The sequence below is a fragment of the Thunnus thynnus genome, chromosome 21 (genome assembly GCF_963924715.1).
Source record: "Thunnus thynnus chromosome 21, fThuThy2.1, whole genome shotgun sequence".
Taxonomy (NCBI): domain Eukaryota; kingdom Metazoa; phylum Chordata; class Actinopteri; order Scombriformes; family Scombridae; genus Thunnus; species Thunnus thynnus.
The window spans coordinates 9,624,918-9,645,585 of NC_089537.1; the positions used below are offsets into that span (position 1 = coordinate 9,624,918).

At 38.1% G+C, this 20,668-nt stretch overlaps 1 protein-coding gene across 2 annotated transcripts; it reads left to right on the top strand.

Annotated features, from left to right (window-relative positions):
• On the top strand, positions 1-20,026 carry vps41 (VPS41 subunit of HOPS complex). Of its 2 annotated transcripts, XM_067577475.1 has the most exons (28): positions 2-190; positions 554-592; positions 5,879-5,986; positions 7,510-7,587; positions 11,101-11,175; positions 12,157-12,219; positions 12,359-12,424; positions 14,056-14,175; positions 14,270-14,416; positions 14,502-14,568; positions 14,860-14,957; positions 15,046-15,175; positions 15,294-15,409; positions 15,512-15,630; positions 16,237-16,318; positions 16,469-16,561; positions 16,676-16,803; positions 17,121-17,265; positions 17,379-17,420; positions 17,506-17,556; positions 17,652-17,789; positions 17,879-17,933; positions 18,019-18,159; positions 18,270-18,406; positions 19,129-19,228; positions 19,328-19,372; positions 19,460-19,539; positions 19,685-20,026. In XM_067577475.1, the coding sequence occupies exons 1-28, from the start codon at positions 167-169 to the stop codon at positions 19,763-19,765; spliced, it is 2,568 nt and encodes an 855-aa protein (XP_067433576.1). In that variant the 5' UTR covers positions 2-166; the 3' UTR covers positions 19,766-20,026. The 2 variants fall into 2 exon arrangements, with proteins under 2 accessions (XP_067433577.1, XP_067433576.1); XM_067577476.1 differs by lacking the exon at positions 554-592 and having other exon boundaries at positions 1-190.
• Positions 20,027-20,668: the final 642 nt, after the last annotated feature.

The following is a 20,668-nucleotide window of genomic DNA, read 5'->3' on the forward strand; positions in this document are numbered from 1 at the left end:
TTGAACTTATGACAGGCAGCAGGCTTCAACAACAAACAATCGCATCGTTGTTTAACGGATGTTTTTGACATTAAATAAACCTAACAGCGCTATTGCGGATCTTTAACATGTGTTTCTTACACACGCAGTAAGATAGTTTAACAATTATTTTTGGATACAGCTAATAATGATGGCGGAAGTGGAGGAGCAGGTAAGCAGAGCATGCTAACGCTAGCTGACTAATGATGTTTAATACGTAGCTGCATCAAAATAAATGAGAAATGTGGTCGGTGAGTTTTGTCTGTTGACTTTTGCTTTGATTAAGCCTGTTATCTAACATGTTTTACATATGTAGCGTGAAATATAGAATAATGATAGTTATATGTGATATCTTTGTGTACATGTCTAAATAGATATTGTAGATACTGCCTACAATATAAACAATGTTTTAGTTAAGATTATATTCAAATACATCAACCAACATCCAGTTGTCTCACAGTTCCTATCATTGGTGTTTTAAGTTATTAATAATACCTCCTATTAGATTGTTTAAAGCCTTTCAATCTTCTATCAGGGCAGAAATCCTAGTGAGGAATTCACGGATGAGTCTGAGGTAAGAAAACTCACTAACATCAATTTGTGTTGATCTGAAAATGTCCATCAAAAAGACAAAGTGAGAGCAGTATGCATTAGGGTGAGAGCAGTTCACTGTGTATGGTGGGAAAAATCAGCTCCTGAAAGTGTCCTGCAGTTGCACCAGCATGTCCATCATCAACAACATGATGTCGATGTCAGCGTTGTGCCTAGTTCTGTCAGGCGTTGATGATTTCTGAACTCAAATAAAGCTTGCTGCTTACTGAAAGGACCATAATACATAGCCAGCCTTTATCAACACAGCTTGATCCCAGCAGGATGTTTGTCAGGTTTTGAGAGGCGTCAAACACTCATAAATTACAGATAGCCTTCCAAATCCATCAATATTATGACTGAGCTTCTGCATGTTACAGTACGCTTGTGCTTCTGAGAATCACAGTTGGCTAAATAAAATATAGCGCTACACACATCAGCCTGGCAGGAAAGGGAGTTTGTCTTTTTTAAGGAATCGGAGAGCAGAATGAAAGGGAAAGGCTGCTTGCACCTCTCTTAAGAAAACCATTAAAAGTGAGCGAAAGGAAAAATCCTTAATTTTTCTATCTGTGCGCAGTGTGTTCAGTCCTGTAGAACAGGAACACTCACAGGGAAAGAAACATCTGTGACTATGGCATTGCATGTCTCCTGCAAGTGGCTGCAAGCAGCTGATCAGTGGTGGAAGAAGTATTCAAACCCTTTAGTTTAGTAAAAGTACCAATACAGCAATGTAAAAATACTCCATTACAAGTAAAAGTCCTGCATGAAAAATCCTACTTAAGTAAAAGTACATAAGTATTAGCAGCTTGATGTAGTTAAAGTATTGCAGTAAAAGTAGTGGTTTGGTCCCTCTGACTGATATATTATTATATATGACATCATTAGATTATTAATAGTGAAGCATCAGTGTTAGAGCAGCATGTTATTGTTGTAGCTGCTGGAGGTGCAGCTAGTTTCAACTACTTTATATACAGTTAGCTAGTTAAGTCTAGTGGTTCCCAAGGGGTCGGGCCCCTCCAAAGGGTCACCAGATAAATCTGAGGGGTCGTGAGATGATTAATGGGAGAGGAAAGAAGAAAAAACAAAGTTCTGATACACAAATCTGTTTTCAGTTTTTGAACTTTTTCTCTAATCTTTGATTTTTGGTGAAATATTGAATCATTTGAACATTTATTGAAATGAAACCATGTGAGAAGTTTAGAGGGAATAATCACTATTTGGTGGAGCTGTTAACAATTCATAGACATCTGAAATGTGACCCCGACTACACACTGCTTTTTGTAAGACGTCAAAAGCCAAAAAGGTTGGACACCACTGGTTTCATCTTTAACAATGTGTTGTATTTTAAAAGCTTGTTATATTATCCATTGTGTCAAATCATCTGAAAAGTAACTAAAGCTGTCAAATTAATGTAGTGGAGTAGAAAGTACAATATTTCCCTCTGAAATGTAGTGGAGTGGAAGTATAAAGTAGCATAAAATGGAAATACTCAAGTAAAGTACAAGTACCTCAAAATTAGAAATGTATTTAGTTACTTTCCACCACTGCAGCTGATTTTACTTAGAATACTGCAATATACTGTTTCGTGCTTGGTGTCTGCTGGTGGTGTGTGTGTGTGTGTGTGTGTGTGTGTGTGTGTGTGTTGTTCTTTCAGCTACTCACAGAATAAATTAGTGGGATAACAACTGTGGATCTTGAAACTCAGAGGCCTGCTCATCTCCAGCCTTGTAATTTGACCATACTTAGTCCAACTTGTACTGACATGATACAGTAATAAGCCTTGTTGTGAGAAGTTTTGCCTGGTGTTGTTTTTGATGCCTGATGCCTCACCTAAAAATGATAGTTTTCATTTTAACTTTGGAGTACAGTGGATCAAATCCTGAGTTGCCGATTACACATAATAACACTATAGTAACAGACATATTGCACATCCTCTTCCTCACTTTAGAAGCAGAATTGGGAGAGTCCTCGGTCAGTGAGGTAGTAACTGACCAATAATTCAAACCCTAATCTGAGTTTTCTTCTCAATCCCAACTTTATTTTAAGTGAGGAGGGTGTCATTTTTTAAGGGGAATGAGCTTGTGTCCAAATTCAGTTGCAAAATATGCTTTGTGTAACAGCTGTGCCCCCAAAAAACATGCATAGTTTAAGTGTTTAAGTTAGTGGTGGTGGGTGGAGGTTTGGATTCATTAGTTTCTTAATATGTAATAAAGACTGTCCTGAGCTCGCAGCTCTTGTCATAATCGTTCCTCCTGTTCATACTGACCATTAGAAGATCCCTTCATAATGCACTTTCAGTGTTAATGAAAGGGGACTTCAGCCTTTCTTCTGTGCAAAAATGTATTTAAACGTTTATTTGAAGATAATATGAGGCCTCAGCTGTCCAAATGAGTCAGATCAAGTCAATATCTTTTAAAGTTTCTGTCTTTTTAGTGCCAAATTCCCTCTTTTTGTTACGATCCTTCCACTGCAGCTGAACAGGAAAACACTGTCCGTCGAGACACAAAGAGGGAATTTTTTATTAAAAAGACTGTAACTGTGGAAAATATCCACTTTATTTGACTAGCTCAGACTGCTGGAGCCTCATATTATCTTCAGATAAACTTTGAAATGAATTTTTTGCTCAAAACGAGGACTGTGGATTTTGCCTCCCATCACTTACATTGAAAGTGCATTTGGAGGGGATCCTCTAATGATCAGTATAAACAGGAGGAATGATTACAGAAAGCAAAACCTGTTTGTTTATATGGGGACCTGACTATTGTTTTAAATCAGACTTGAAAAATTGTGACCATATCCTTCAATGTACATTTGTAACTAGTGTTATCTTCCTTGTGTGTTTGGGGAATTTTATCCTAGATGTGAATACGAGGAAAGATTCAGCCTGTTGTATCTTAACTGCTGCCAATAGGCAAAGAATATGGCAGAAAAATGGTTACAACACAAAGGCCAGCTCAGTAGTTGACAAAACAAAGGGCAACTTACAAGAGATGGCAAAAGTTTGAAAATGAGTAGTTTCTCTCCAGGGATGAAGTTTGCCTTTGTTGTTTGATACGCCTTTGAAACCCGTGACAAATGCCCTCGCATCAGAAATCTCACAACCAGAATACACAGGAAATAGCCTAGATATGGCATTGTTGAGTGGGAAAGGATTGTTTTTGAAAATAACATTTTTTCCACGCTATTGTCCCCCACCTCCAACCCAGTAGCACATAATGGCAGACAATGTTTTGAGTTGATGCACCCTCTGGGCAGCCACAGACTGTGCAGCATTGGTTATAAACTGAATTATGAGTAATATTCAGGCTGTGACTGGCCGCAAATGTTGGCTCACGCTGGAGTGTCTTACACAGTAGAATACCTTAAGTTTGATTTATGAAAAGACCATATTCATGTATTTCATTGGGGATGAACACTCATGAAAAATAGACTTTATCCTGCGTTTCATGCAAGGTAATGGAAATTTGTCTTTATGCTCAGACCTCATGTACACACATACAGACGTATTTTCTTTGAAGAGTAAGGTTGTCAAAAGTATTGATACTTCAATTCATTTTCAATACCATGTATTTAAAACGATACGATCTCCATTAATTACACATTCGATAGTATCAAACCCAGGCTGCACAGATGAAACAACAGGGAACAAAATCAACTGGTCCTCAACCTGTGGCTGTTACAGTAATCTCTCCAACGTGGTGCAACATGGCAAATTTAATTAAAAAAAGAAAGAAATTATCTAATTTTGTGTGCCCAGAACTTTTTTTTTTTTTGCTGTGGTATCGTAAGAGGTATTGAGTATAATTTTTTACACTAGCACTCTAATTGTAAGTTTAAAATTCTGGTATCGTGACCAGAGACTAGAATATATGCAGGTGTTGGTCATTAGTGTCGTCCTGCTGGGTTTACTGTCTTGCTCAGAGACTCTGTGGCAGTGAAGACTATGAAGGATCTCATGTTAATGTTCTTTTTTTTATACAGTAGTATTATATGTGTACATATGAATGGATGTTGAAATAATAAATCAATCAACAGAAAATTAATTGGTTCAAGGTTCTCAGATGTGATGTAAGATAGTAAACTAATTGTATTTGGGTTTTGGGGTGTTGGTCTAGATTATGAGACATCTGAATAAGTCACAAAGGCTCGTGGAAATTATACTGGACGTTTTTCACTTCTTCACACTTTCAGAAACAAAGCGATTAATCGAGAAAATAATCAACAGATTAATCAATAATGAAAATACTTAGTTTCAGCCCTAAATGGATGTTTTATCTTTTTTCATGTTTGTTGTGTTCAGAGAAGATGAATGCAGTCTAACATCCTGGATTCTGTTAAGATTTTGCAAAAAAAATATTTGCAAAGATAATAGCTGACATGATTTCACCTATTTAAGAAATAACTTGCATACTGTAACATACTGTGACAATGTGATAATACTGTATTATTGTTTTACAAATTAATAAATCTAAGCAAAAAAAAACAACAAAATAGTTTATTTTGTTTCATATTTGTGAAGTTTTGCTTTGATGTAAAGTACAAAAGTAAAAAAAATAAACTGCATTGAACATCTATGATTTTCCATATGTTTGCAATGTAATGATATATAATAATAAAATGTCCTTATTAATATTCTGATACAGATTTCATGCATATCACCCAGCCCTACAAATATGATTATTCCTACACAGACAGTGTGAATGACTCCTGTTGAGTTGCACTAGAAGCAAGCAACGTCATCTCATCCACTTCTCAGACTTCTTCCCACTGTAGGGCTGCAACTAACGATTATTTTCATTATCAATTAATCTATCGATTATACTGTCGATTAACCGATTAGTTGTTCGGTCTATAAAATGTCAGAAAACGGTGAAAAATGTTGATGATTGTGTCCCAAATGTCTTGTTTTGTCTCGAGCAACAGTCCACATGCCAAAGATATTTGGTTTACTATCATAGAGGATTAAAGAAAACTGTAAATATTCACATTTAAGATGCTGGAACTGAAGAATTTTGGCATCTAAAAAAAAAGACTCAAAACATAAATTGAATATAAAATAGTTGGCAATTAATTTTTCTGTTGATCGATTAATTGATTAATTGTTGCAGCTCTCCAAAAGATCACATTTCAAGACAAAACAGAGGATTTAAATGACTTCATGTGGACATTTTATAATATTGTAAGCTGTTGTATTTGTGAGGAGACACTGTGCTGTTTAACCTTTTTTAAGAAAATGTAATAATTAAAGCCCAAAACTGCTTTTCTCAACCAGGAGGAGGACAGCGAGGAGGAGCCCAAGCTGAAGTACGAGAGACTCTCCAATGGGGTGACAGAAATCCTCCAGAAGGATGCAGCCAGCTGTATGACCGTCCATGACAAGGTAGAGGTTATAATCCACCACCCCGCAAGGGCATTTCAGCTTCAAGTCTCAACCCCATCTCAAGTACAGATCCCACATTGTTTATGTACACATTTGAGAGATGTCCTCTTCAAAGTTGTTTTTCATCTCCTCTGTTCAATCCGTAAAGGCAGGCCATTCTTTTCTCACCTTCCCTCTGCTTCTCCTCTCAGGGAGGTACATCAAAAGACACCAGGCGCCATTGTCTCCTCCTCTTTTTTATTCCCACTCTTACATATTTTTCACTCCTCTCCTCGTTTTTTTTTTTTTTTTGTCGAATGTAGACATTTTTTTTAAGAGGGGGCCACTCTCGGCGAGATGGTTAATCGTCGTGGCACCGGCGGCACACATGCACACCTGAGCAAAGCAAAAGTCATACCCAGTTATGTCTCTTCACCTGATGTTTTATTAACCGCTATTGATTTTCATTTATTTATTTTTACTTTGAGGATTCAGCCCCCCCCCCCCCTCTTCATTTTTTCTTTTTTTTTTTACTTTAAAACAGCAACCTTGCCACAGTGAAGAGACGTTGCTTTGCTGAAATTCTAAATTTGATCTGACTGTCTTTCTTCCTGAGGTTTTCTCCAGCTACCGGTCTGGTCACACCAGCCCCCACCGCCGCGGCGAAAAAACCTCCCACAACCTTAAAGCCACCAACAGCACATATTGCCTTATGTTGCCTCATATTTTAAGTGTCTGAATCGGAATTTCATTTGAACAATTCCATTCTGATAAATCCCTTTAAAAGTCGCTCCGCCTCACAAGGTTGAACCCTTTATTTATTTATTTTTGGTTATTTTATTTGGGGAGATTGCAGGGGCTCTGTCTGACATGCTCAGCTGTGCCTGTAAATATAAGCATTTCATTATAGACTGCACTGAAGCATGGTGGGCTCGCCGCACATCCACATGCTGGTCGAGAAGGGAGGGGGATTAGGAGGAGGGCAAAGGAGCAGGGGGCTGGGGTGGAAGAACACACACTTAATCTAATGCCAAAAGCCCCCGGTTTCTATAATTTTTTTGTCCCAGTGGACTCACACACACACACACACACACACACATATACACACACATATGCGCACATGCATTTCTGCTGAAGCACAGAACACCAGAAACCAGTTGCTGCTCAGTAGAAATAATAGCTCTGTGCTGGGCAGGGAGGTGATTGGGTTGCATGGAGAGCATGGGAATAAGTCAGATGTACAGTGCATTTATTATGCTTAAGCATTTTAATTTGAGAAAAAAAAATATGCCATTTCACACTGTCTGCTTTAATAAATAGGGCTTTTCCACCCCCTGCAATTTCACAGTTTTGCCTCCAAGCCCACCCAATCCCCAGTGTGCCCATGTCGCTCCAGCTCCAAGAAATATTTTTTTTTTTATCCTCTCCCACAGCCTTCATCAGCACAAGATTTTTTTTTTTTTTTTTTTTTTTTAACCAAAATCATGAATTGCTTTCAAGTGTCTTCTAGTTTAATTTACATCACATTTATTCCCTTTTCTCAGTTTCTTGCCTTAGGTACCCATTTTGGAAAGGTGTTCCTGCTGGACATCCAAGGAAATGTAACTCAGAAGTTTGAAATTGTGAGTACATAAAAATCCTTCAGGTTATAATGATGAAAGTATTTTGGCCCTGCTGGTGCATGTGATGAACTTTTTCCAATTCAGAGCAGTAAATAGTGCAGATCTGTACTTTTAGTTGTCTTTGTATTATCCAACGAAAGGATGACGACCCTCCTCTTGAATTATCGTTTTTGACTCATCTACAGTGTTCAACCAAGACTTAAATAACCAAAAATATTGATTCAGTCCTTACATCGCTAATAATTAGCAGTTGCTGTACTACAAGCAAATGTTTCATTATAAATATCTCCTTTAAAACTGACATAATCTTGACTTAAGTGGGACTTAAGAGTCTTCATCAATGATCCTGTCTGTCTTGATTGCTGTGATCATTAGTATTAATAGTCTTGATGCCTGCAAAAACAACGTGTTGTCAAATTTTTCTCAAAGTGGAACAGAAAGTGTCAGAGCTGTAACATTTAGTCAGGAGAAAAGAAGTCCAGTTTAAACATACTGTGTCTAAAAAATACTGGAATCAGCCAATAAAATACCTAAAACATTCCCGGAAAACATGCCAAGGACAGATCATCAATGGGCAGCTAAGCTAACGCCCTGCTGACAGATTGATATAGTTTAGGGAGGCGAGAGGAGACATTTTGGGGGTTTCACATAGAAGAAGATTTCACACAATAATGCATGTGTGGGATATCTAATCAGAAATGATGTTGCATATCTGATTTAGTCCCACTGTTTTACAATAATGAACAATAACTGAATTTGCAAGTCAAAAAAAAATTTAAGTAATCAAGGCTGATTTGGCACAAAGGGGCAGTTTTACATTACCGTACCTGCACTCGCGCTTGTAACTGCAGTGTTCCTACTGAGAACATTGATTCGAGTGCTTCTCACCAAAGCAACTTACTGCCAGTTTATCAGTCGTAGCCTGAGAGAAACAAGGACGCTATTTCACCGAGCAGACGAGACCCGGTGCTAATGGATTTTGTGACGTATTTTCAAAATGAGTCGAAAAGCATAAATTTATTGACGCACCAACCCTCTGATGCACCGGAGGAAGTTCTAAATATATGAGAAACGAGCAACTTTTTCTCCTTTAGTCTAAACAGATGCATCGGCAATCCTTTAGGGATGGTTTTTAAGTAACATTTGCTGTAATTTATGCCATTTGGTTGATCCTTTTATCTAAAGAGCCCTATGGAGTCATGAGTGACTAAAATTTAAAAGCATCAACAGTAAAGGGACCCCCTAACCTTCACAGTATTAGTGAGTCGCTCTATGCATTGACACGTACACTATGTTTGTCATGAAGTATAATTATTTCAGTTTTGATAATGATTTTTTTTCAACAGATTTCTATCTGTTCGATCGCTTGATCCGTGCTCCTAATTATGTCAATCTATACGTTGTTTTTTTGTGAAAGAAATTGTATCAACCCTCACATACACAGGCATCTTTCCAAAAATATTCATTTACGACAATTTCTGCATCTTTCAAAGTGATCCAGAGGAGTTGAATGGTTTTGTGAGTTTGCTAAATGGCTTTAAGAACAATCTTCAGTTTACATGTGAGTTTAGCAAAGAGGAAATACATTTTCTTGACATGTGAGTCACGATAAACAATAGGGGGACTCTCTACTATGCTATACTGTAAAGAAACTGGTAGAAATAACCCTGTTGTTGGCTAATAGCATACATCCCACTTAAGAAAGGTCTGACCAGGAGCCAGTTTTACAGGCTGAGGAGATTATGTCAGACCACGCAGGACTATGTAGAAAAAAATCAGTGGATATGAAATCAAAATTTCTCTCATGGGGATATCCCCTTGATTGGGTAGAGCAAGCATATAACTCAGCTCTAGAGAAATCTGTTAAGCAAGAGCCAGAAAAAAGAGAAACAATTTTCAGCTACATGTATAACCAACGACCCTCCTCAGTCATTTTGTAAGGTCAGTGTTTATGAAACACTGGCACATATTAAAAGCTGACCCTGAGCCATCCCGAATCTTTACACCAAACCTTTGTTTGTATATAAACGGGGGCGAAATTTAAGAGATCGTTTAGTCGATGCAAATTCTTCCCATAAAGAAAACTCAGAACAGCCAGTTGCAACAAACTCTTTTATGTCCTCTTGCAAATGGCAGTTACCATTGTGGGAACAACACTGTCAAAACAGCACATTTTTATCACCCACTCACAGGAAAAAAAAGTTTCCTATCAAGAGTGTCATCACCTGCGTGTCCATTCATGTCATATATATGATACGCTGCCCATGTGGCTTCGCTTATATTGGTGAAACTACCAGAAAAATATTAAAGCAAAGAATAAGCAAATCGACAGGATAGAAGTTATCCAACAGCGGCCCGTTTCAATGAGATGAAACATGACCTCTCTTCTTTTGTGGGATTGAAAAAATTTCAATGCCACATTAGGGTGGAGATCATGACCTGTTATTAAAAAGAAGGGAGGCGTTCTGGATATTCAGACCCTGTCTCTCAAGGTACTGAATGATGAACTTCTACTTAATGTAATGTTATAACTTTTTTCTGATGTGAATATTTTTCAGTCATGTGCAATGCTATAATTAGAAGACAAATACCTCGCTGGGTATTAACAAAAAAATCATAAATTAGCCTTCCCTGTTCTGCAACGCCTTCATTAAAATGTCTAGATTCACGTTTTTTTCATGTCCCTTGCAGTGTTTTTTAATCACATATATGTATTGATTAAGTTTATTGGTCCTCTGCACCATTTTATCTGTAGCCTCTATAATGATTCTTTTACTATTTAAATTATACTGATGTTACTGTATAGATTCACTGACAAATTGGCATTCATGCCCTTAATTATGCTATTTATTTATGCGATTGTTCATCCTTGACTCGTGACTATGTAAGGCCATTTGGGGGTAGATATGTTTAATGTATGATCACACTGAAAACATTCTTTGACAAATTGAGACTTTTGTCCCTAATTTACCTTCCTTTTTGACTTTTTGTAAAGAATGGATTGAATATGTTTGCTAACACTGTAAGATTCATGATATATCAGTATGTTTGCTCTTAATTCACTTGTTCTTTTCTATTTTTTGACCTTTGAAGAGCTTTGAGGTTACATGGATGTTGCTTAAGATTTATTGGCACTGTTATATTGTGTCATTTTCTATCTTTTTAATGCTATTTTCTTACTGATCAGTCAAACCAATCTTTGTAGTCCTCTGATTGGATGATTGGATGATTGAGGCAGCTCTTATGTGTATTTATACAGTGTTGTGATGCTGCCCATATACCTGATGAAGGCCGGACAGACTGAAACATTGTTATCTAATAAATATTTCAGCAGTAAGCGAGACAGTGTGCGCGAGTTCTCCTCATTGTTTTCAATGTACAGTATGGGACCATTAATTTTTTTTGCCTTTTTCCAGCGTTTCACATTGTGGGATAAAATGTCAGCCACAAAGATATTTTCCTGCCGCTAAAAAAAAAAAAAAGAAAAGATGCTGTGATATTCTGTCTCCTCAGAGTTCAGTGAAGATCAACCAGATCAGTCTGGATGAAAGTGGAGAGCATGTGGGCATCTGCTCCGAGGATGGGAAGGTGAGATCTCTCTGCTCATCACCGGTGGTTACTGATCCTTGGGCCTGCAGCAAAGAATCACCAATCAGTGTTTTTCATCTGTCATAATTCATCCTCAGATTCATATAAAACTCGTCTTATCAAACTTTATGCTAATGATGTGGAACTTTTTTTAGAAGCCACTTCTTTCACAGTCGGAGCATTAACCTGGAGGTTTATCTTCACCATATATATACACACACACACACACACAAACCCATATTTTTTTCATGATGCAGGAATTTATAAAAAGCTACCAATTTTGAAGAGTATAGGGGGAAAGGATTGCACTCAGATCCGATGAGCTGTCAGTCAGCCATCAGCCGTCTATGGATACCCTCTCCATGTTCTCCACCTTGCTGTTATCTTGTCTCTTCTCATCATTACCACCATCCTTCATGGATTTCGCAGTCAAGATATGCTCTCTGATATCGCCCCCCCCACACACACACACACATACACATACATACACTTCTAGCACTCTGGTGGCAAAAACAAGATCTTGTCACACACATAAAGTGGAGCAGACAATTAAAATCAATGCTACAGCAATTGTTTGCCCTCAACCAAGTCAGTTGGCTGTTAATCCTTTAAAATCTAACTTAGTCCTAAATCACTGATGCAGTTTAAAAAAAAAAAAAACATTGCATATCAGAGTATCATGTTCTTTTTTGGGGCCTCGGATAAAGAAAAACTGGGTGTCATGTACTCTAATGGTACATTAGAGTTTGCTGAGGCTGTGGTCAAGTCCAAGATTAGGACTCCTGTTTCTAAACCCTTCAGGGTTCAAAGAATCAACTTGTCCACTAATTGGTGACCCAGCGGAGAAGTAGGGAGCCAATCAAAGTCTTTTCTGACCACAATTCCCCTTGCTGGCCTCGGATAGTTGCAGAGGCAGCAATTAAAGGAGAGATTTTGAGTTATTCACCTTTGCTTGTCATTCTGCTGTCTCGCCTGTTTCAGGTTCAAGTATTTGGTCTCTATACGAGAGAGGGCTTCCATGAGAACTTCGACTGTCCCATCAAAGTAAGTACTTTTGAAAACTTGAGTGTCTTAGCAGGCATCTGTTGCCATTTCCTGCATATGACATAAAGGAAAATCACATTTCTTTCCTCCTTGCTAACATCTTTATGGTATAATCTGTCATTCCTGTATGGTTTTGTAGGTGGTGGCACTACACCCTCAGTTCACCAGATCTAACTACAAACAGTTTGTCACTGGGGGCAACAAGGTAGGTTTGAATAGTACTTTTTACTCATGTAGTCATTATTTACAGTTTTCACCATTTCTTAGGCATTTCCTGCTACAATAACTCATCCTGATTGTGTCCGGGTGAAACAGAATCCTGCAAACCTTCTCGCTTTGGCTCGGCTGAAGGCGATGCACAGGCCTTTGTCTGGTGTGAAAGGCTCTTACTTTTCTGTCTCTTTGCTGGAGTGCTCTCGGGAGAGCTGCCCATTTTCACAAAGTGCTGTTCGCTCAACAGTGTTTGAAAGGCAATGCTTCACAAGCACAGCAAATAGATGTCATTATCAAGAGGGTACATAGTCTTAGGATTTCCGGGCGCATACAGTGATCTCTTTCTTGAAAGTTGTCTCTGGTAGGTATGTCACTACGGAAGGTGAAAAGTATTTCAGGTATTAAGTTTGTCAATTTCTTCTTCTCAAGTAAAACTAGGTGTTACTAAATGCCAGTACTGCTATAAACTGCGGTAGCGTCATTGCACTGCTATCCATTAATAAAGTATACTGACATTTATACAACAGGGGTGAGGAAAAACAACTTTTTTTTTTATGGAACCCCATTGTTAGTGTTACTTTGCCATTTTCTTTCAATTGGCGCTGATTCCTCTCAGTTCCAAATTGTGAAGGCCTCCACAAGGTGCCTGTGATGAAAATCAATAGGCCTCAACAGGAGTCACATCCTGTCAAAGGAAATTCAATTTTGTCTCCACAGTTCTTTTGTCATATCATCTCTTTGTTGAGCAAACTGTTTATTAACATAGCCCAACTGCTGAATTAAAGAGGCTATACAACCTTCTCCCTGCCTCCTTGGTAATATTATGCATTTTTTTGGGGGGTGTTTTTTGGTATCAGTTTATATATTGTAGTAAGGACAGTAACAATACAGGGAATGTGAATGAAAGGCTTTGTCCTCTAAGGCCTGAACATTAAATTGTATTGATGAAGCTGCCTTGATGGGACGCTGCATTGTGGTTAAAAAAAGACAAACCACACAAACCTTGCACAACACTCTCACTGAGCTTCCACGCGTCTGTGACAAGACAAGCGTTCACTACTAGGACAGTAAATACATACGTGTTGAAATACTTTTTCTATAATTGACACCATCCACAGTGAGTGCAATAAATGGTGTGTAGCCTGGAGAAGCCATAACCATTATGATGAAAGGGAGAATGATGTATGAAATCATGTATCACATTTTCAACCCTCTCTTTATGGTTTTTTTTTTATATATATATACCATCTTCTACTTGCAAATCACATCGGCCATGTGAATCTTTAAAATTACTTCATCCACCACTGAATGTGAAGCTTTCTCATTCAGATGAAGTCTAATGAACAATCTGTCTTGATTGTCTTTTTGGAGTAGAATTAAGATCTGCTCATATGGACTGAAATCAGGTTTTACTTCATTATTTGCAGCGTGAGAAAAGAAAGTTCCCCACAGTTTAAGTTAAATCTGTGAGACGGCTTCACCCATTTACCAAACGGTCTGTTCCTCTACTATGTGCTGTTCATCTACTGCCCTCTGTAGGCGGTGCTGCATAACTGCAACCCCTGTGTTGACTGATAACCACACTATGTAGTATCAAATATTTTCTTGATTTCTTTCTTAAAGCTTCTTCTGTATGAAAGAAACTGGCTGAATCGCTGGAAGACCTCTGTTCTACATGAAGGCGAGGGATCCATCACTAATATCCAGTGGAGAGCGAATCTCATAGCCTGGGCCAACAATGTGGTGAGTGTTTTGTCACAGAACCTCAATAAAAAATAATAATGTACAATATTGAAATGTTAAAATGCTAAAGTTTGGTTTCCTTTGTTTGTCTTAGGGAGTTAAAATATATGACATCAGCACAAAACAGCGGATTACAAATGTGCTGCGAGACAACGTCAGCCTGAGGCCCGACATGTATCCTTGCAGCCTGTGTTGGAAAGACAACGCCACTCTCATTGTCGGCTGGGGAACTTCCATTAAGGTTCGCTTTTTTTTTTTTTCTTTTTTGATTACAGGCACTAGTTATTCCGATCTTTCAAACTTAATTTTTTCTAATTTCTCCTCAGATTTGTGTCGTGAAAGAGCGAAATCCTACCGAAATGAGAGATCTGCCCAGCCGCTATGTGGAAATAGGTATAAAATACACCACACAACAGGACGCCAGTCACTTTATCTGTCAAGTATAATAAATCTGCAGCTTGGTGATAATGGTACAGGAACGTGTTAGCAGAAGTCAGTACAGTAAGAGCAATTTAGCTTGTGTACGACTCTTTCAAACAGATTAGACATTGTGATCACGCTCAGAACAAGGCTGCTTTTCTCAGTTCCAGTTGTTATTGTGAAGATTCAGCATCAAACACTTTCTGTATTCTTATTATTGATACCAAATCCAACTCATAAACTGATTGCATCTCTTTCAAACAGTGTCCGCATTCGAGACTGAGTTTTTCATCAGCGGCTTGGCGCCGCTGGCAGATCAGCTGGTCACCCTGTACTTTGTGAAGGAGAACTCTGATCACATGGTAATGATACTTATTTTACATATGTGTTAAAGGCTTAAATATTATATACAACTTTTTACTCATATTGTGTGTGTGTGTGTTTTTGCAGGATGAGGAGTTCCGCGCTCGGCCTCGTCTCGACATCATCCAGCCTCTCCCCGAGAGCTGCGAGGAGATCTCTTCAGATGCGCTGACTGTGCGCAACTTCCAAGACAACGAGTGCAGAGACTACCGCCTCGGTGAGACTATAAATGTCACGCAGCCTTTTACTGCACTCTGATTTCATTATGCAATCGACTATCAAATGTCAGCGGTAATGCACAGCACGCAGAGGCATAAATGTATTTTCATTAACAGAGCATTCGGAGGGAGAGTCGCTCTTCTACATCATCAGTCCCAAAGACATCGTCGTGGCCAAGGAGCGAGACCAAGATGACCATATCGATTGGCTCCTTGAAAAGAAGAAATACGAGGTTTGCGTTGGAGAATTTTTATGAATGTTGCAAAAGGTTACGGCGTACAATTTAATCTCGAGTTTAATGTTGTGTCCTGTAACTGTGGTTTAACTGTGACAGGAGGCGCTGATGGCTGCAGAGATCAGTTTCAAAAACATTAAGAGGCACGATGTTCAGAAAATCGGGATGGCCTACATCAATCACCTGGTGGAGAAAGGAGACTATGACAGCGCTGCAAGGTGGGTGTTATTGTACATGATCTGCAGGTGTATCATGAACTGATCTGTTTGATAAGTTGTATTGTGAGTGAGTTTGTGTATAAAATATTTGAAAAACTGTATCGTATATGTCTCATATGTTTGTCCAGGGTCCATATTACACAAACTTACACTTCAGATCATCTCTGTAAAAAGATTTATACACTTTATAAATGTTGAAAATAGGATAACTCCTAAACAATTAATCTGATTTATTTCCACTAAAGATTATGGAGCAAATAAGATGAGGTTTTGCCTTCCTGTAATACAGACACAAGAGGGGAACATTTTCCATTTTTAGGTGATGGACAACTAACATTTATTTAAATAGTGTAAACTGAAGGTCCGCTCACTAACTTTTTCCAGAGCTTTAAGCAGGAAGTGGAATTTGAGTTAGTTTTTTTTGGTTAAACTGCTATTTCCGGAGTCAAGTATGAACTCATATGCTCAAAGAGATGTATAATATTCATCTTCCTAATTAATTGATGTGAGTCTACGGCAACAAGAACATCCTCTGCTAACAAAGTCACAAAGCAGGATCTTTTTTTTTTTTTCATCTGAATGATTTAAGTGTTTTTTCCGATGCAGGAAGTGCCAAAAGGTTCTTGGAAAAAATATGGAACTATGGGAAAATGAAGTCTACAGGTTCAAGACTATTGGACAGTTAAAGGTGAGTTCAATCAAGACCAACTTCTGTACCTCAGTTTAGTTATTGAACAGATGATGGTTATGGATTAGATATGAAATGTGATGCATTCTGAAAGTTTTTCTTGTTTTTGTCTATAATCAGTCTTTTATCTAAATTTCTCTTCAATTCCAGGCCATCAGCCAGTATTTGCCCAGAGGGGATCTACGTCTTAGACCGGCCATCTACGAAATGATCTTGCATGAATTTCTCAAAACTGATTATGAGGTACTTTGTCCCTCAATATTCTTGACGTCCTGTGACAAATCCAGCGTTAATCCGTTGGTTTAAATGTCAGCTGACGGTTTGTCTCACTTCACTTTTCTTTGCTTTCCACAAAAGGGTTTTGCCACACTGATCCGTGAATGGCCGGGAGAGCTTTATAACAACATGGCCATTGTTCAAGCTGTCACCGACCACCTGAAGAGGGATCCCACTAACAGCACTTTGCTCACCACGTTGGCTGAACTGTGAGTGATCTTAACACGTGCATTACTCTCCCACTTGGACACACACTGCATGAAATATTCAAATGAAAGGTATCAGTTACATTACACTGAAAAATGGCATTTTTATGATGACTTATTTGATTTTTTTTTTAAACTCTAGGCTCTAGATTAGAGTTTTAAATGTGCAAAATGTGTCTGCAATGATGTATTCACTGACAGGACTTTAGGGTTGAAGGAGTCATGACTGAAATGGCTTTTAAATTACTCCTGACAGAAGAAATTGACGCAAAATGATCAACATTTAAAGATGAACTTGTTGGCCTTTGATGCTACTGCAGGTACACATACGATCAGCGGTACGACCGAGCCTTAGAAATCTACCTGAGACTGAGACACAAAGACGTCTACCAGCTGATCCACAAACACAACCTTTTCTCTTCAATAGAGGACAAGATCGTTCTCCTCATGGACTTTGATAAAGAGGTAAAAGATGAAATCATTTTATTGTCATTTGCCAGCCATTGCCGGCAGTTGCATTGTGTTTAATCAGCACACATATCAGCTGAGTAATATTCCTTCTCAATTTACGTTGCCAGAAAGCTGTTGACATGCTTCTAGACAATGAGGACAAGATATCTGTAAGTGTACCAGGCTTCCCTTGATCATTTATTAAGGATGTAATGAAAATGTGCTGCCCACTGATTGTTTTCTCTCTGCTAACAGACAGACAGAGTTGTGGAAGAACTAGCTGACAGACCCGAACTTCTGCATGTGGTGAGTTTAAATCTCTACACATTTACATCTAATCACATTTGCTGACAAAAAAAGACTGATCTGATCACACCCTGTGCACATTTCCCCCCCCACAGTACCTCCACAAACTGTTCAAGCGGGACCACCACAAAGGGCAAAAGTACCACGAGAGACAGATTGGTCTGTATGCCGAGTATGACCGACCAAATCTTTTACCTTTCCTGAGAGACAGCACCCACTGCCCACTTGAGAAGGTACAATTCTTACATTTTATCCACCATCCACCCAGGTTTCAATAAGCCACGAGACATGAATCATTTTGCCTTTTGTTTTTCTCTTTCAGGCTCTCGAGATTTGCCAGCAGAGGAACTTTGTAGAGGAAACCGTCTTCCTGCTCAGTAAGTTTTAATTAACGTCCGTTTTCCTACTTTAAATGTGTTTGAAATTGTTAAAAAGGAAACTAATCCATCATGTTGTCCCCAGGCAGGATGGGGAACTGCAGACGAGCTCTGCAGATGATCATGGAGGAACTGGAGGACGTGGACAAGGCCATAGAGTTTGCCAAAGAGCAGGACGATGCAGAGCTCTGGGAAGATCTCATCTCTTACTCTATTGACAAACCACGTATGAAACAACTTCTCCTGTTCGCTCTGTTATAGTAAACATCTACTTTGTCTTTTCTTTTGCTCTCTTTCATAATATTTCTTTATTTTTCTCTGTGTTGTCATCTCCAGCTTTCATCACTGGCCTCCTCAATAACATTGGAACCCATGTGGATCCCATCCTGCTCATCCATCGCATAAAGGAGGGCATGGAGATCCCAAACCTCAGAGATTCACTAGTGAAAATCCTCCAGGACTACAATCTGCAGGTTAGAAATGTTTAAATCAATGAAATTATCATCTTACATTTGTCTCACTTGAAATGTTGATGATGCCAGTATCTGAAGAGATTATTACAAAAAAGATTTTAAAAAAGAGACATCAAGCAGGCAATAAATATATAAATACAAGAGTTTAAAGACTGATTAAACCTTGAAATATCTATAATCACTCAAATTCACCAATTATAGTACAGTACAGGTGTTAATACTTCAAAATCAACATAAGAAAAAGATGATCTGGTTTAATATTTTGCGGCAAGTTATTCACTGAATAAATGGAGATTATTTACTGTGTTAATGATGATAATAATAATAACAATAAAGTTTATTGATAAGTATTGATAGCACTTATCAAAACCAGAAATTACAAAGTGCTTTATAAGGCAGACATAATATATATATATACATATACAAATGTAAGTAAATCAATACATAAAGATTATAAGAAAGCCTTACAGAGGCGGCTTAAAAGAAGATCCAAGTCCAAGCTCCATTATGCACAGTTATAATTAAGTTCTGACATTACAGAATAACAAAAATTCACTATTCATGTGATTATTATAACCTCAATAATTTTGAATGAATGTGTCACTGTGGCAATAATCAAGGTGTTTTTAGGGACATTTTTAATTTTAAAAATTCATCTATTAGCCCGACCAATCAGCATGCGGTTTTGATAACTAACCGGCTTTTGTTTCCTCGTCTGTAAGATTCTGTTGAGGGAGGGATGTAAGAAGATCCTGGTGGCCGACTCGCTCTCTCTGCTTCAGAAGATGCACCGAACGCAGATGAGAGGAGTCAGAGTCGATGGTGGGTGCGCTTTTATTTTCTTTTGACGGTCACGTCAGAAGAAGTGGAGTCCTTTTTAAACTGAACTTATTAACGTGTTGCCGCTGGTTTTCTTTTCAGACGAGAACATTTGTGAATCGTGTCACGCTACGATATTACCATCAGGTGGGTGATACGTATAGTTGTATCCAAAAGTTGAATTATAATCGAGAGCCATTAGTTGCTTATTTATGCTTCACGCTTGTGTTTCAGATATGGCCAAACCCTTCAGTGTGGTAGTGTTTCACTGCAGACACATGTTCCACAAAGAATGTTTACCATCCGCAGGAACAGTAAGAACCTTCTCTATAGTCCTTGTCACCTTTTACACAACAAATCTAATCATTTCTTTTTGTGTGATGTTAAATTGTCATTATCATATCTACCAAACATGAACCTCTTGATATCCCTGCATCTTCTCCCTCCTTCCTGTCTCAGATTCCCGGGGTGCAGTTTTGCAACATCTGCAGTGCAAAGAGGCGTGGGCCAGGAAGTGGAATCCTGGAGATGAAAAAGTAACAGCAATTTAAGCACTCACGACCTTATTATTGATGCTTTAATCTTTCCCTTGTTGCTTTCCCTTACTTTAAGTGCACTGATCAATGAATATCACTTTGCCTCAGTCACTGAGCCGTGCACTTGCAAAAATGCAAAACATTTATATTGTATTGTCTGTATATTTACATCCAATAACTGTAAAGTGTTGTTGTTCTGCTTGCCACTAATGTGATTTGTTGATGAAATGACTGCATCGTCTGAAAAATAAAACTTCAAAAACTGTTGGGTTTGTATCTGATAATTATGCTCGTCTTCTCCATGACCCAGTCAGAGTTAATCCTCTCAAGTCAGGTAATTAAATTTCATTTAAGAGTCTGATTAAAGCTGTTTAGAAAAGGTCAGTTTAAATATGACATAAAAAGTGCTGTGCCAAGAATAACTTCATTTATTAAAAGGCTTGATTTTTTTGTAGAAATATTAAGACACATACACAGTAACATTTCATTAAATAATGAATCCAAAGTGAAAGAAAATTCCATTACATTAACTGGTTTAAGCTTTTGCATTACCTTTAGTATGAATATATAGTTGAAAAATTAAATATACAATAAATGCAAATGTGATTATCATGACTGACTCAAAACATTCCCTGAGAAACAAAAAGTAAATGCAACAAAGTTTAATTAGGCCAATTTTAGATTATATAGAAATGTCAATGTGATCAAAGTGAATGTGTGATACCAATAATAAACATTCATCACTCGGACAAAGTACATTTACAGTGAAACTGAGACACCTGGCAAGTTATGGTACTTGGACAACTATGGACAAACAAGAATCTGTCTGTCTATAAGCATAGCTGTACTTTATATGATGTACATACACCCACAGTATTTATATAAAGTAACTTATCACATTTCCCAA